Genomic DNA, 14,750 nt, shown 5'->3' on the forward strand with positions numbered 1-14,750 from the left:
AAGGACAAGTTAACACTTGCATATACTGACAACATCATCCCATTTTGCTCTAGAGCTCAAGCACAGCAGCTCTGCAGGAATCAGGGCCCCTGTCACTCTCAGGTGCAGATACGTCAGGCCCAGGAAACCTCCTAATACAGAAATGGTCTATTTCATAAAGCACCAGCTCAGCCTCCCTTCTAACAGCCCCATCATTACTTTCACTCCCACTATTTGTTCTAGCTCTGCTCTCTGCTTTCAGCCTCAGTGACCACAAGATAAAAGGGGTAGTAGCATGAGAATCCAGACCACTGTCTCCAGCCTAGCTGGAAAGGGAGAGAGCACAGAGAGGGAACAACCTGCAGGGGCACTGCAAACTCCACACGGAGTGAGGCCATGTGTGCTCTGTGACCTACCTGTGGCTGTGAGACAGCAGCAGGCTGCAGCTGGAGCTTTAACTGCAGCACTGGGGCCAGCAATGGACAGCCCAAGGAATTTCTCTTAATACTGCAATTTAAGGTCTCAGCCCCTGGCCTTCTAGACCTGCAGGATTGTTGTCCTGATCTTTTTCAGCCTTCTGATATTTGCATTTTTGTACTGGAGTTTCTCACAGATTGTAACATAAACAAAGGGGATGTTTTTGCTTTCCTTTCTGGAGGAGGGACAATTGATGGACTTCTCATTTGACCAGTGGGGTCAGAGAGGTGTCAACCTCATTGCCCAATCTCTGGTCAAACTCCAAAAACTATATAAACCCAAGGGATAAATAAACCACCTCCTTTTTTGCTCTTGCAACCAGACTGTGTGTTGTTCTTTTGTGCCCGTCTAGCGACACAGGATAACATGCACAAATGTTGGCCCTAACAGTAACAGCTGAACTCACAGATTTAACCCAAAAACAAAACAACCTGGAATAGTAAATGGTTCTCCCCTCTCTCCCCAAACCACTGCACGTAAAGAAATTTTTGTTGCTTAATATACAAAGCCATACCTTTTGCTAACAATTGCCTGAAGTTAGTTTCCTCTCATGCTTTATTGCTTTCTGGGATTTACACCTCACATCACCCTCGCTCTTGCTTTTCACTGTCTTCAACTACTGCCTCATTTTTAGTGCCTTCACTTATTTCAGTTTGTTGTTCAAACTCCAAACAAGCCACTCTCACATTCACCAACCACAGCATGCAAAGCAGCAATTCTTCTGCCACAACTTCTGCATTTACCCAATTCTCTGACAAAACGTGTTGAGCTGAGCTTTGGCTTCCCCATGAGGACTAGAGCTTGAGCCCTTGACTAGAGCTGGTCTGAGAAAACTTCCATATGATCTTTAGAAAACCTGCTCCCTACACCTCAAGGATCTGCAGCTGGGACTTCCTTGCTGCTGGGCCAACCACAAGACCATGATTTATTTCTCTGATGGGGATCTCCACTACTAATAATAGATGCTGTTTGAATACATCTGAATACACTGAGGAGGATCACTCCCATTGCTGAATAAAGCATTAGCAAAAAGCCCTCCTCATACTCTATACTGATTACAAGTAATTACTTAGTAAGCTTTTATATACATCTTTTGGGCTGTGAGGGAGAAAGGTCTGAAAGAATCATCTTAAATTCAGGAGTGTTCTCCTTTCAGGATAACACAGTATATCTGCATACACATGTGTTTAGGCATTGCTGATGACACATCAAAAGTTCTGCTATTTCAGCACTGAATTTGGGATTCATTTACCTCTGGATGTATCCTGTGATCTCAATTGTCAGACTACAATAAGAACAGTTCGGATTTTGGAACAAGTTTAAAACTTTCAGCTCACATTTGCCTGCCCACTTGCCACATATCCCTATCAGTATTGTTGTGTCTTCAATAAACACTTGTTCTGCGTTTGATAAACCCGTGGGAAGCTCCTGCCTGTGCTGGGGCTGCAGCTCTTTAGGAGACCATGCTCAAAACCACATTTATTTCAACTCTTGGCAGAAACATGTCACACAACCTGTCATCAGGCTCTCTGCAATGATTCTTATCATTAGCCTTTCTTATTGTCCTTTGAGTGCTTATCAGCAGCAATTCCACACATAGACTGGTGGGATTAATGCTACCCAGGAAAATGATATCTTATCTAGAGGCTGGTACTTCCTAAGAGCAGAGCTGCTGTTTAATTTGGCAAGAAATCAAAGCATATCCAGGGTGCTGCACTAACAGCTGCTGTCACCAACACTATTTCACTGTCTCATGTTGGGTTCTGATGAGCACTGCAGAAAATTAAATCTAAAGAGTAACAGAGTGAGTGTGAGTATTACAGGAACAAACAGTCTGAATATATTAAAAAAAAAAAAAAGCCAACTCTCACCCTCACATGCCATATAATTGTGGTGTTATTTAATTATCTTCTTTACCTCCAATGGAGTTGGTTAATCCACTGTTGATAGTTACTCAGCCAGGCACATGAAGGGTGCAGAACACTTCCAGTTTTACCCTTCCATAACAGTTATCCTACAGCCACTAGGAACCACTACAGCTATTAATAAAAACAATGTGCAAAACAGGATTAAAGCATTTACCATAAAAAACTCGGGTATGAGATTGCACTTTGCAAAAACACAAATTTCACCCTTCAGTTTTAGAGTTTTAGGAGAAACTCACTAAACTCCATCACTGTCGGGCCACAGGCAGAACCAGTTTAACAGGCCAAAGGCAAATGCTCATATATCAACCTCAAAATACCAATAACAGGCACTGACAGTAACACTGGAATACAAATGTTGTGATGAGTAAGAGGAAGTTGCTCCCTCAGAGGAGCATCACTGCTCACACTGAGCTGCAAATATGGTCAGTTCTGGGTTCCTGCCTCACACCAATCTTAAATTAGAAACACTTCCCAAGGAATCAGGGCCCAGACTGAAGGACAGATGCTCTGTGCACTGAGCTAACACAAATGTCATTAATTATGTGGAGCATGAACAGAGCTGAAAGATGTACCAAGGCCCCAGTAACTACTGAGGTTGAAAATTAATACTGATTTCCAAATTCTAATGCTATGGATACAACAACCCAGTTCTGTCAGGGGCTGGTAACATGTAGGGGCACCAATGAGCTTAGTACTGTAACACTTCATCAAAATTATCAATTAAGGGGAAAAAAAAGGAGTCTTGACTAAGGTGGATGAGCCACCTTTATTTAACATGGAAAAGCACATTTAGAATAATAGAATCTCAGAATGGTTTGGGTTGGAAAAGATCTTAAAACGCATTTAATGTCACACTCTGCCATGGGGACACTTTCCTGTAGGTCAGATTGCTGCAAGCCCATCCCAGCTGCCTTTGAACACTTCCAGGAAAGGAGCAGCCAGAGCTTCTCTGGGAAATCTGTATACATTATATGTGTTCAATAAACAGAGCCAGAATCATCCCCCTCACTATAACGTAACTGCTTACAATATTTTGCAAGGCATCTGCTATTGTTTTTTTTTGTTTGTTTGTTTTTGGGTTTTTTTTTGGGGGGGGAGGTGGGGGGGCAGGGATAGAGGTAGATAGAAGAAACAAAGTTTTAGACCACTGAAATGCAAACATGCTATTTTGTTATCTTAACACGCGGTAGGGTAGGGTGGGAAGCCCAGAGAGTCTAAACAGACGAATATAGGCCCACCCAGCCGAGTTGCGCGCGGCCTCCCCTCACCAACAGCTCCTGGCACGGCACGGCACGGCCGCCTGCCCGCCCCAGTGGGCAGCCCCAGGAGCCGGTAGCCGGCCGGCGGGCGCACACCCCGCCTCTCCCCGCAGACCCGCCCCGGAGGCGGTGCCAGCAGCGCGGCCCGCCCTTCCCTCACGGCAGCGGCGGCGGGGAGACGGGCCGGGAGCGCCAGCCGCGCCGCCATGGAGGTGGATGTAGCGGAGGACGAGAAGGCCGGGCCGTCGGCAGGCGAGAAGCGGGGACCCGCCGACTCCGCGGGAGCCGCGCCCGGCGGCGGCAGCGGCCACTACGAGCTGCCCTGGTGAGCTGCGGCCGCGGGCCAGGGAGAGCGGCCGTCCCGCGCCGCCATGACTGCCCGCCACTGCCAGCGGGGGCGGGACGAGGGCGGGAGGGGCGCGCGGTGATTGGTGCAGAGCGGGGGGGCGGGCCCGTGTGCGGCATAGCCAATGAGCGGAGGGCGGGGCGCCGGTGGCGGGAAGGCGACAGTCAGGTTGAGGCGGCTGAGGGGAGTCGGTCGTGGCTAGAGCCGCGCGTTCAGGGTGCAGGAGCTCAGTCTGGCCCGGAATCGGTGACTCTGCCTGCACACTGTGACCTGTCCCGTCTGTTGCCGGGACTGGGAAGGCAGGAATAACAGAACTGCAAAATGGTTTGGGTAGGAAAGGACCTTAAAAGGCCGTCTCGTTCCAGCCTCCTGGCAGGGGCACTTTCCACTACAGCGGGTTGCTCCAAGCCCCGTCCAGCCTGGCCTTGGACACTTCCAGAAATCAACAGTGAAGAAAATCCGTTGTTTTCCTTTGTAACACAGAGAAAGTCAGCCCTGCACATATGAACACACAGGGTGGCTTCTCCCCTCAGGCTGAAGCACCGAATTTCTCTTTGAGTTGAGCATTTTTTCCTTCCTTTTGCTTTTTTATACCAATGGAAGAAAAACCTTTCAGGGTGGTGAGGCCCTGGCACAGGTTGCCCAGAGCAGCTGCCCCAGCCCTGGAAATGTTCAAGGCCAGATTAGAGCTGGAGCAGCCTGGTCCAGTGGAAGGTGTCCTTGCCCCTGGCAGGGGGATGAGATGAGATAGATGGGATAGTTTTTAAGGTCCTTTCCAAGCCAAACCATTCTGGGATTCTCTATGATTAGTGTTGTGGAATGCTGTGGTGAGCAATGACAGACACCCTGCAGCACTTGCACTGAAGACATGTACAGCTGTCTTTGTCCTGTGCTCTCTTGACATAATCCTCCTTGTCCGTCCCTCTAAAGCACTTATTATTGGATTATACTTGTTATTGGATGTGGTGAAGTGTGTGGAGTTTTGCTTTTACAGGGTGGAAAAATACAGACCCATGAAACTGTCTGAAATAGTTGGAAATGAAGATACTGTGAGCAGGTTGGAGGTGTGTACCTGTCCCTGTATCTTTCTATAAAAAAACTTATCTCTGCATAGATCCACAGGCTAGTAAAAACACTGTTGTATTTTTACATTAATACTTGAGTATGTGGAAGAAAGCTTCTTGATTTTACTTTAAAAATTACAAGTTTTACATGATACTAGAGTGGTGTGTAATGAAAATTTGCCTTCTTCAATTGGGTTGTTTAAAATTGACCATTTGATACAGTTTAGAGTATTTGTAGCTGTTATAATAATACTGTTTCAATTAATAAACATAATTCATATAAGAACAGAAAGAAATATAATTTCTTATATTTTTTGGTTTTATTTTGGAAAATAAATGTTTGCCATATCAGTTCTTCCCTAAAAGTGTCTAAGGTGATGTTGGACAGGGCTGGGAACAACCTGGTCTAGTGGAAGGTGTCCCTGTCCATGGCAGGGAGTTGGAATGAAATGGGCTTTAAATTCCCTTCCAACTCCAGGTTTCTATAATTCTATGACAAATTTCTCTCTGAACACAGTCTTTGTTAACAGAAAGATTATACTAGCAAGTAAATATTTAAAACAGATGCAAAGGAAAGGCAAGAGTACTAAAGACCAGTGGCTTTTAAATATTTCCCTGTTATTCTAGGAGCTGATTTCTAACAGTTCAGTTAAAAAAAAAAACCCAAACATATGAAAGCAGCAAGGTTCAAAAAATGAAAATATGAGAATAACAAAAGAAGCTTGTTTCTGATGCTTAAAATAGAACAGAATTCAAAACTATTTGTTCATGGTATTTTTTTTTCTTACGTAATTTCTTATTATCATTCTTTCTTAGGTCTTTGCAAAAGAGGGGAATGTACCGAATATTATAATTGCTGTGAGTATTGCTGTGCTGTATTTCAGTGTTGGTCCTGGATTTGAAATTCAGCCAGGGTGACCTCCCAGTAGAGTTCAGCTTTGTGCCTGAGTTTCCTGCTGAGGGAAGTGTTGGTGGTGTGGTCTTGGAGCAATGTTCTTGGTAGAATACACAGGGAAACAAGTTTAAATCTACCTCAGGTCCCTGCTGAAACACATCTTGTGCTTCTCCCTGCAGCACGTCAGGAGCAGAATCCTGAGCTCAGGCGCAGCTTCCAGGCTGATGTTTTCTCTGCAGTTCCTCTCTTGCAGCCTTTTTTATGACTGAGGAGATTTGTAGAGAGCACAGCTTAGAAACTTGCATTAAAACTTACCAGCAGTTGTTGCATTGTCCCATTTTTAGGGCCCTCCAGGGACAGGTAAAACCACCAGTATCCTGTGTTTGGCTCGTGCTCTGCTCGGTCCTGCACTGAAGGATGCTGTTCTGGAGCTGAATGCCTCAAATGACAGGTGAGAATGAATAAACCTTACCACATTTTTAATGAAGAAGCAAGTTTCCATTAAACCCAGGCCAGTTTGATAGGCTTAATGCTATAGTAAGGCCTCTAAGAGTTATTTTAGTGCAGTCTTTCCAACTAAAAGTTAGGAGAATACCAATCTTTGGTGTTCACCCATCAAAACAGATATTATTTCTTGATGTTTTATAAACTTTATAGATACTTTCATATGTGAAAATAGAAACAAGTAGAGTGAAGAATCCATAATGGTACTTTTTTTCTCAAATTTATTTGAAAGAGTTAAGCTTCTCACTGCATTCATGAGGATCCTAAGAATGAAAAATAAACAGGTTGTTTATACTCAAACTCTTCAGTGCTCAGAGTGAGAGGGATTAGGGCTATAAGGGCAGTTGGGGATTAAAATGTAGGATCAGGGTGTTAGATGTGTAGAGGACACTGACTGTACACCAAGGATTCAGGCATTAAGAGCAAATTATATTTCCCAAGCTCTGTTCAGACTCATCCTGAAGTCTTCTGACATTTCCTGGTGTGTTGTCTGAACACAATACACTTTACCTACTCTGTTAGTATCAGTTATAGAAGAACTACAGAATCACAACATTCTTTTTCTAAACAGAACAAGAAAGTAAAATCCTCTCTTAAGAGAAGTAGGTCTTTGAACAGACTATTTCTAAGAAAGTGTCTGTGTTGTGTTGATCTGATTCAGTCTATTCAGCTGTACTTTTTAAACTCTTCTGAGCTACAGCTGGGGCTGTGGATGGAGCTGTGGGAAGAACTGGCAAAGCAATCTTAAATGCTTCTGCCTTTGTTTATTTATTACCCTTCCCTCGTGCCAAACACAAGTGATTTTGTGGTGGTGCTGCAAGTAAGGTTAGTGGCTTTGTGTATATTTATATTGCTGCTGTTAAATTATTTTCTTCAAGACCCCCAAAGCCAAGGATTGTTAGTGCTTGAATCTAGATCAGTTGGACAGTCTGGCTTAAAGCAGTTGTGCTGAAACAGCTGAAGGGGCAGAAACATACGGCAGTAGAACCAGGAGCACTTCAGCTGCTGTGGCTGCTGAAAAAAATCTATTCTGTGTTTTCACCCAACTGATCATGAATCAATTGAATTATTCTTCCAGAGGCATTGATGTTGTAAGAAACAAAATCAAAATGTTTGCCCAGCAAAAGGTCACACTTCCAAAGGGTCGGCATAAAATAATCATCCTTGATGAAGCAGACAGGTATGTTGTTTTTTTCTTGACATCAGCTACTGTGTGAAATGTGCTGCATCTCTCCTGTCTGTGGAGCTCCAGTCTTGGGCAGTGTTGAGTGTTTCTATCAAGCTGTTCAAAATAAGTTGTTAGGAAATGGATATGGATTGAACAGTGATCTTATGGGAGTGCTCACAGCACAAAAGATCATTGCTTCAAAAGAGATGCTGAATATTGACGTGGAATGCTCTGGATACAAAACAAAGTTGTTTACTGGAAGGATGCCCCATCCCTGGAACTGCTCAAGGCCAGGTTGGATGCAGTTTGGAGCAACCTGCTCTAGGAGAAGGTGTCCCTGTCCATGGCAGGGGGTTGGAACTGAGTGAGCTTTAAGGTCCCTTCCAACCCAAACCATTCTGTGATTCTGTGATTCCTTCTCTTTGAAAAGAGCTTGGCTTGTGTTGAGAATTTCCCTAGATGAAAATGGGACATTCTCCTCCGCCATATTATTAGCAGTGTTCCCCAGAGCATTAATGATTTAATTTTGCATGTTATGGATGTCATTTTGCATGTTATGGAGGTCTCTGTGACTACCTGCATTGCAGGGTGGTTTATTCACAACAAGAAAAAGTTTAGTTTATCAAACCAGAATATTACAAAGCACAGCTTAATACCAGTAAACTCTGCAGGTTGTATGAAAATAGTTCTTAGGCTGCACCTGTGAGTGAGTGGAGGAGAAAATCTGTCCTGACTCCTTTTCTCCCCTCAGCATGACAGATGGAGCACAGCAAGCCCTGAGAAGAACAATGGAAATTTATTCTAAAACTACACGCTTTGCACTGGCATGCAATGCCTCTGACAAAATCATAGGTGAGTGCTGCTGGTTCCTGGGTGTTCATGTCATATGTTCCCCATACTGTTGGCTCACTTCCAAGGCAGCTTCCAGAAATACCTTGATCCAGTTTGCTGCAGGAAAACGTGGGACTTCTGAAAAATCAAACCACCTGTACTTCAGCTGATAAAAGAGTTTATTTGTGTAGTCAGGGCACCCTCAGAGCAGCCCTTTTTGATGGATAGGGCCATATGTGACTGCAGAAGCAGATTTCTCATGCTTTGGCTTAATCTGCATCCAACTCTGCTACAGTTTAGGATGTTTGATGAATTGTTTACTGAGTATTGAACCCTGTTTGTCCTTTCTGAATCATAACCTTAAGTTTGCCTATAGGTGAACACATTGCAGACCTTTAGACTTCTCTTAAAAAAATTACATGATAAACATCTTTATTCAGAAATGCAAGAGAACAGAGGAAGCTGAGCTTTGTATATATTTCCACATATTCCACAAAACTCCAGTTTGGTCTTAAGGGAAGGACTGTAACTTGTGCTCTGGGCATAAAGGGATTAAAAGTGGGTGGGGAAAGGGGAATTTGGGAAGTTTTTTGGGGAGATTTGAGGAAAATTCTGGAATTTTTTTGCGACTTTTTTCCTAATTTTTATGGAATTTTTAAAGGGATTTTTACAGGTTTTTTTAAGGGGTCTTTTGGAGCCATATGGGCATGAAGGGGTTAAAAATGGGCCGGGGGGAGGTAAATTGGAAAGGGGAATTCGGGAAGTTTTTTGAGGGAGATTTGAGAGAATTTTGGGGGAAATTTTTGTGATTTTTATTTGTTCCCCGATTTTTAGGATTTTATTCCAGTTTTTCCCTGGTTTTTCCCAGTTTTTAGCCAATAGTCCGCAATTCTATGTGCTTTAGGATAGGCTGTGTTCTGCTTGGACCTTAACATGCCCTTTTTCTTGTTGGAATTGTTGGAAACTTTTTTGAAATGAAGACATGTGTTTGGTTATGATGTTTTTTGAGAAAAAGAGAGAGGAGCTAATTTCACATCTCTATGCTCAGAGCCAATCCAGTCCCGCTGTGCAGTGCTGCGTTACACCAAGCTGACTGATGCACAAATACTTGCCAGGCTGCTGAAAATTGTTGAGAAAGAGGATGTGGCATATACAGATGATGGACTAGAAGCCGTTATCTTCACAGCCCAAGGTGATATGAGACAGGTAAAAGATAATGAAACAAAGGCTACTATTTAAAGCAAAAAACTTTTGAATTGCAGCTTTCAAGGATTTCTTGATAAAGGTAAAGCAAAGGAGGATGTGACTTGTGACCCAAGAGTAACTAAAATGTTTGCTTTTGTGAGGGTTCAAAATGGGTTAAAAGTGAATTGTTGGGAAGTGGATACCAAATTTGTGGGAGGAAATAGAGTCAGCATAAATTTGTGATTTTTTTTTTTTCTGTTTAATGGCAAACTGCTTATTTGGCATCATTTCCTGAAGTGCATTTCATCCTGAGGAGGGGAGTGAGAAGTAGAGCACTTCAGAAAATAAAGTCTTTTTCTTTTTTTTCTTTCACAGGCATTAAACAACTTACAGTCCACATACTCTGGATTTGGCTTTATAAACAGTGAAAATGTCTTTAAGGTCAGTAATAGCTGGAAACAGTTTCATCAGAAGATCAGCCCATGGCTGTTGAGATTCCATTGGACACACAAACCTTTTTGTTAGTTTGCAGACAGCTCTGTGTATGTAGCAGTTACAGCATCAGGTTTTAAGTAGCCCGTGTGCCTTTTGAAAAGACATCCCTAGTGGCACTTCTGAGACCTTTGCAGCTCTATCAAAGCACACAAATCCAATAACTGCAGGGAAATCTCAGTGATAACTTGGTAATCTATTACTTGGATGTTCTGATTTCATGCTGTTGAGTCTGCCAAGACAGACTGTCTGAAAAGTCAGATTACTTAAAATCTAGTCTGTATCATGGAATATTTCAAATTCAGTACTTCATCTCCATAGAAGCTTGATGAAAATACCAGAAGTTTAATGCAAAGCCTTCTGATATTTCAAGTCTAATATTTCTCTTGGATACAGGTGTGTGATGAGCCTCATCCTCTGCTTGTGAAGGAAATGATACAGCACTGTGTAAATGCAAATATTGATGAAGCATACAAGGTTGGTTTTCATGTCTTGTGTCAGTATAGTCAGGCATTCTTTCTCTACAAAATTTTTTGTTTGCTTTGAGGGATTCACATGTGTGTTGCTGTTTAAGATGAGGGCAACACCATGTAGATGAGTTGATAAACTAAATCCCTTTTGGACAGGAGTTTGTTCAGATAAATAAGCCAACAAGCAAAAAAGGAAGTTATAGTGAAATTAATTGCTAGATGCTTGAGATTAAATCAGCTGATAAATAGTACATGCAACTTCAGAAATTGTATACAGCTGTTCCAAAGATGAATATCCTTTACTCAGGATAAGTGGAAGATAAATGGGGGCTTTTTCTTGCCTGCACAGATCCTTGCCCACCTGTGGCGCCTTGGATACTCCCCAGAAGATGTCATTGGCAATATCTTCCGTGTGTGCAAGACTTTTCAAATGCCAGAATATCTGAAGCTGGAATTTATCAAGGTTAGTACTAACTCAGCTCCTGATGGAACCTTTTGGGCCTTTTTAAGAAAAGGATGTGACTGGAGGCAGTCTCAGGGGTTTCTGTTTAAAATTTGGTGTATATTAGCACAAAGAGAATTTTTCTTGACTCATTACTGCTTTCCTTCCCGCTGCATCAGCAATTTGTCAGTGAGAAGTCACTTGAAGTTTAGCATCTGAACACCCACAGAAGTGCCAGAAGTCACTTTAGTGATCAGCTAAAATTAATAGCAGATGCAATGCTGAATTTATTAGTTACATCAAGGCCTCAAATAACTCCTTGAAAATGTTTTTCAAGTGCATACTTGATTCTAGTCCAATAGATAGTAAAATGTTATATTAAATTAACAGAGTTGAGAAACAGTAAGCTGGTGATATGAAACCACTCTTCATATTTGAAACCTGTCCTCATATGCAGGCACCTTGCTTCATATAAAGGAAGTGGGGAAATACAGGCTTTGATTTTAAAAACAAAAGGCAAATTTTAGTTGGTTTATAGGAGGAGATACATTCTCTGAGGTATGAGTGACTCAAAGCTGGTCTTTTAGCAGTAAGGGGTATGTTCTGTTTAGTCATTTGTAACATATACACAGACTGGGGGAGTAAAGAGAAGACTTGACAATGTCTCTGTCACCAGGAAATTGGGTACACTCACATGAAGATAGCAGAGGGTGTGAACTCCCTTTTACAAATGGCTGGGCTGCTGGCCCGGCTCTGCCAGAAGACTGCAGCCCCTGCAGCCAGTTAGGCACCTCCTCCAGCCTGCTGGGAAGAAACCAGGGTTTGTTGCAAAAAATGTTTCATACTTTTTTTTTATCTAGACCAATAAAGCTCTAAAATTTACTTTAACCCACGAAATTGTATGTGTTTTATAACCAGGATAGAAGAGAGGGCTGTGACAGTCCAGGGCAATTAAGGTCTGTCCAGTGCACTCAGCAAAACTGCTCATGTCCATGGTATTGAGACCTAAGCAGGAGAAACAAAAATGGAATCCTGTTGATAGGGAAAACACTTCAAACCTGGTCATGAGTGATCTCACCAAGACCAAGAAGGATTTTTTTTTTCCTTTTTTTTATTCTTGGATGCTCTGCATTTAAATTCTCTTTCCTGTCCCTGCTTGTCCAGGTTAGATAATGTCATAGTTTCAGCCTGCCAAAAAGCTACAGAATCATGTTTGCCTGTCCACTTTTGGAAACACCTTTGCCAGTGTAGATGGGCAATTAAGTGTGAAATGCAGAGAGAAAGTAAATATAAATTGAATTTGACCACCTGATATGAGATGTGAGACTTGTGTCTCCAAGCAGAGACACCTTAATATAATTAACAGAATCACAAGGTTGGAAGAGACCTTTAAGATCATCAAGTCCAACCCAGCCCTAACACCTCAACTAAACCATGGCACTGAGTGCCACATCCAGTCTTTTTTTAAACACATCCAGGGATGGTGACTCCACCACCTCCATGGACAGACCATTCCAGTATTTAATCACTCTTTCCATAAAATAATTTTTCCTACCTCTATTTCAACCTGTATTTCCCTTGGTGCAGCTTAAGACTGTGTCCTCTTGGTCTGTCAGTTGCTGCCTAGAAAGAGACCAACCCCACCTGAGCACAGCCACCTTTCAGGGAGTTGTAGAGAGTGACAAGGTCACTTCTGAGTCTCCTTTTCTCCAGGCTGAACAACCCCAGCTCCCTCAGCTGTTCCTCACAGGGTTTGTGTTCCCAGCCCCTCACCAGCCTCGTGGCCTCCTCTGGATGTGCTCAAGTGTCTCAATGTCCTTCCTAAACTGAGGGGCCAGAGCTGGACACAGCACTGAATGTCCATCCTAAACTGAGGGGCCAGAAGTGAACACAGCACTCAGTCTCCTTCCTAAACTGAATGACCTCCCTGCTCCTGCTGGCCACACCAGTCCTGATCCAGGCCAGGTGTCATTGGCCTTCTTGGCCACCTGGGCACACCTGGGCTCATGTCCAGCTGCTGTCACCAGTATCCCAGGTCCCTTTCCTCCTGGGCACTGTCCAGCCATACCATCCCCAGCCTAGAGCACTGCAGGATTATTGTGGTCAAAGTGCAGGACTCAGCACTTGGATTTACTAAACTTCATCCTGTTGGACTGTGCCCACCCATCCAACCATTCCAGGTCTCTGCAGAGCCCTCCTACCTTCCAGCAGATGGACACACACTCCCAGCTTAGTGTTATCTGCAAATTTACTAATGAAAGATTCAATACCCTCATCCATGTCATCAATAAAAATGCTGAACAGAGCTGGCCCCAGCACAGACCCTGAGGAACACCACTGGTGACTCTCCCCAGCTGGATGCAGCCCCATTCCCCACCACTCTCTGGGCCTGGCCATGCAGCCAGTTCCTAACCCAGCAAAGAGTGCTCCTGTCCAAGCCCCAGGCTGCCAGCTTTTCCAGGAATATGCTGTGGGAGACAGTGTCAAAGCCTTGCAATTAGGCATGGTCTGGTTACAGCAGTCACACAAAAGAGTGCAGAGACACAAGTTGCTGGTGCTTGCACTTCACTCTGCCCATTTTGTTGATGATTTCCACTCCAAGTGTTCAGTTCCCCACTGCAGCTGTCTCAGTGCCAAATGGATGTTTCCTGGCAGTACCAGTTGGCTTCAGCCTGGGGACTGGTCCTGTAGGGGCTAGGCACACCCTCCTGTTCTCTGACAACCCAAAGAGGTCACAGGTTTCAGCAGCAAGAGCTGGTGGCTTGGTGACTTTCCCCTCAAGTCTTCCTGCAGCTCCTCTGGCAGAGCCTGCAGACAAACCTTTGTGATTCAACGTGCAGGGGAACAAGGGAATTGGCAGCTGAAGTGCAGGGAATGCAGCAAACAGCATTTGGAATAATGGATGTAATGCTCAAAGTACATTCTTTCTTCAGTAGATACGTATTGAACTTAGGCTTTGGTTCCCAGCCAGTGAGTTACTATCAGCACAAACTCTATTAATTACACAACTAATAGTTTAGTACTGGGGCTTGAGCTGCTGAGTTTTCTACAGACACAGCATCCCAGCTTTTGTCCCCAAAAATTTAAATAAGGTTAATTTTCCTTTGACTACACATCACAGCCAGCCTACTCTGTCTTTGCTTTTTCATTAAATGTGTTCATTGCTGAATGGGGAAGGAAGAAGTGTTACCATGGATGTTTCATAAACCAGCAAACACTGTGTTTGGATGACTCAAGGCCAGTCTTTACCATGTGGGATGTGCCTGCCCACAGAGGTGGTGCCAGTGGAAGGGTGAGGAGCGTGGGGCGTCATGGTTCCTGTTCCTACCTGGTTTCAGAGGGTTTCTTCTCAACTATATTCAGTAGCTACATTTCACAGCTCCAGTTTGGAGCAGGCTCTCCTCTGGGCTAATCCTTTCCAGCTCTGCAGAGACATAATCACACTCGCTTTTCCTCAGAAGAGGAATTGTATTGATCCCAGAGGCCACAAACTCCTCCTGCTCTCCAAAGGTGTTTTTCCCCCCTCTGAGTGCAGAGCTGCTGCTTTCCAGCACTTACCACAAACTCCCCAGCTCCATTTTCAGAGCTGCACCAGCCAGAACTACTTTTCTAAAGCATCTTAAATTGAAAACAGGAAGTGACTTTCTCACTTGACTGCCTACTTAATGTGAAGAGAGAGGTAGACCCAGGGGAGATGAAAGTCTCCTTGC

The 14,750-nt window shown here is 43.7% G+C and overlaps 1 protein-coding gene across 1 annotated transcript; it reads left to right on the top strand.

Moving 5' to 3' along the window:
- Window positions 1-3,821: 3,821 nt before the first annotated feature.
- RFC2 (replication factor C subunit 2) lies at window positions 3,822-11,928 on the top strand. The gene is made up of 11 exons (XM_083875521.1): window positions 3,822-3,968; window positions 4,984-5,053; window positions 5,870-5,911; window positions 6,293-6,399; window positions 7,531-7,632; window positions 8,372-8,472; window positions 9,500-9,657; window positions 10,012-10,077; window positions 10,525-10,605; window positions 10,948-11,061; window positions 11,717-11,928. The coding sequence occupies exons 1-11, from the start codon at window positions 3,850-3,852 to the stop codon at window positions 11,825-11,827; spliced, it is 1,071 nt and encodes a 356-aa protein (XP_083731647.1). The 5' UTR covers window positions 3,822-3,849; the 3' UTR covers window positions 11,828-11,928.
- Window positions 11,929-14,750: the final 2,822 nt, after the last annotated feature.

Source organism: Zosterops lateralis, assembly GCF_965231275.1.
Source record: "Zosterops lateralis genome assembly, chromosome: 19".
In the NCBI taxonomy this organism is placed as follows: Eukaryota; Metazoa; Chordata; class Aves; order Passeriformes; family Zosteropidae; genus Zosterops; species Zosterops lateralis.

Bases quoted from the DNA above. Each gene is read 5' to 3' on its own strand.
- RFC2 (XM_083875521.1), top strand. From the start codon at position 3,850: ATGGAGGTGGATGTAGCGGAGGACGAGAAGGCCGGGCCGTCGGCAGGC. The intron at 8,473-9,499 runs GTGAGTGCTGCT...CTCTATGCTCAG, and splicing joins TGCCTCTGACAAAATCATAG to AGCCAATCCAGTCCCGCTGT. The intron at 9,658-10,011 runs GTAAAAGATAAT...TTTCTTTCACAG, and splicing joins CCCAAGGTGATATGAGACAG to GCATTAAACAACTTACAGTC.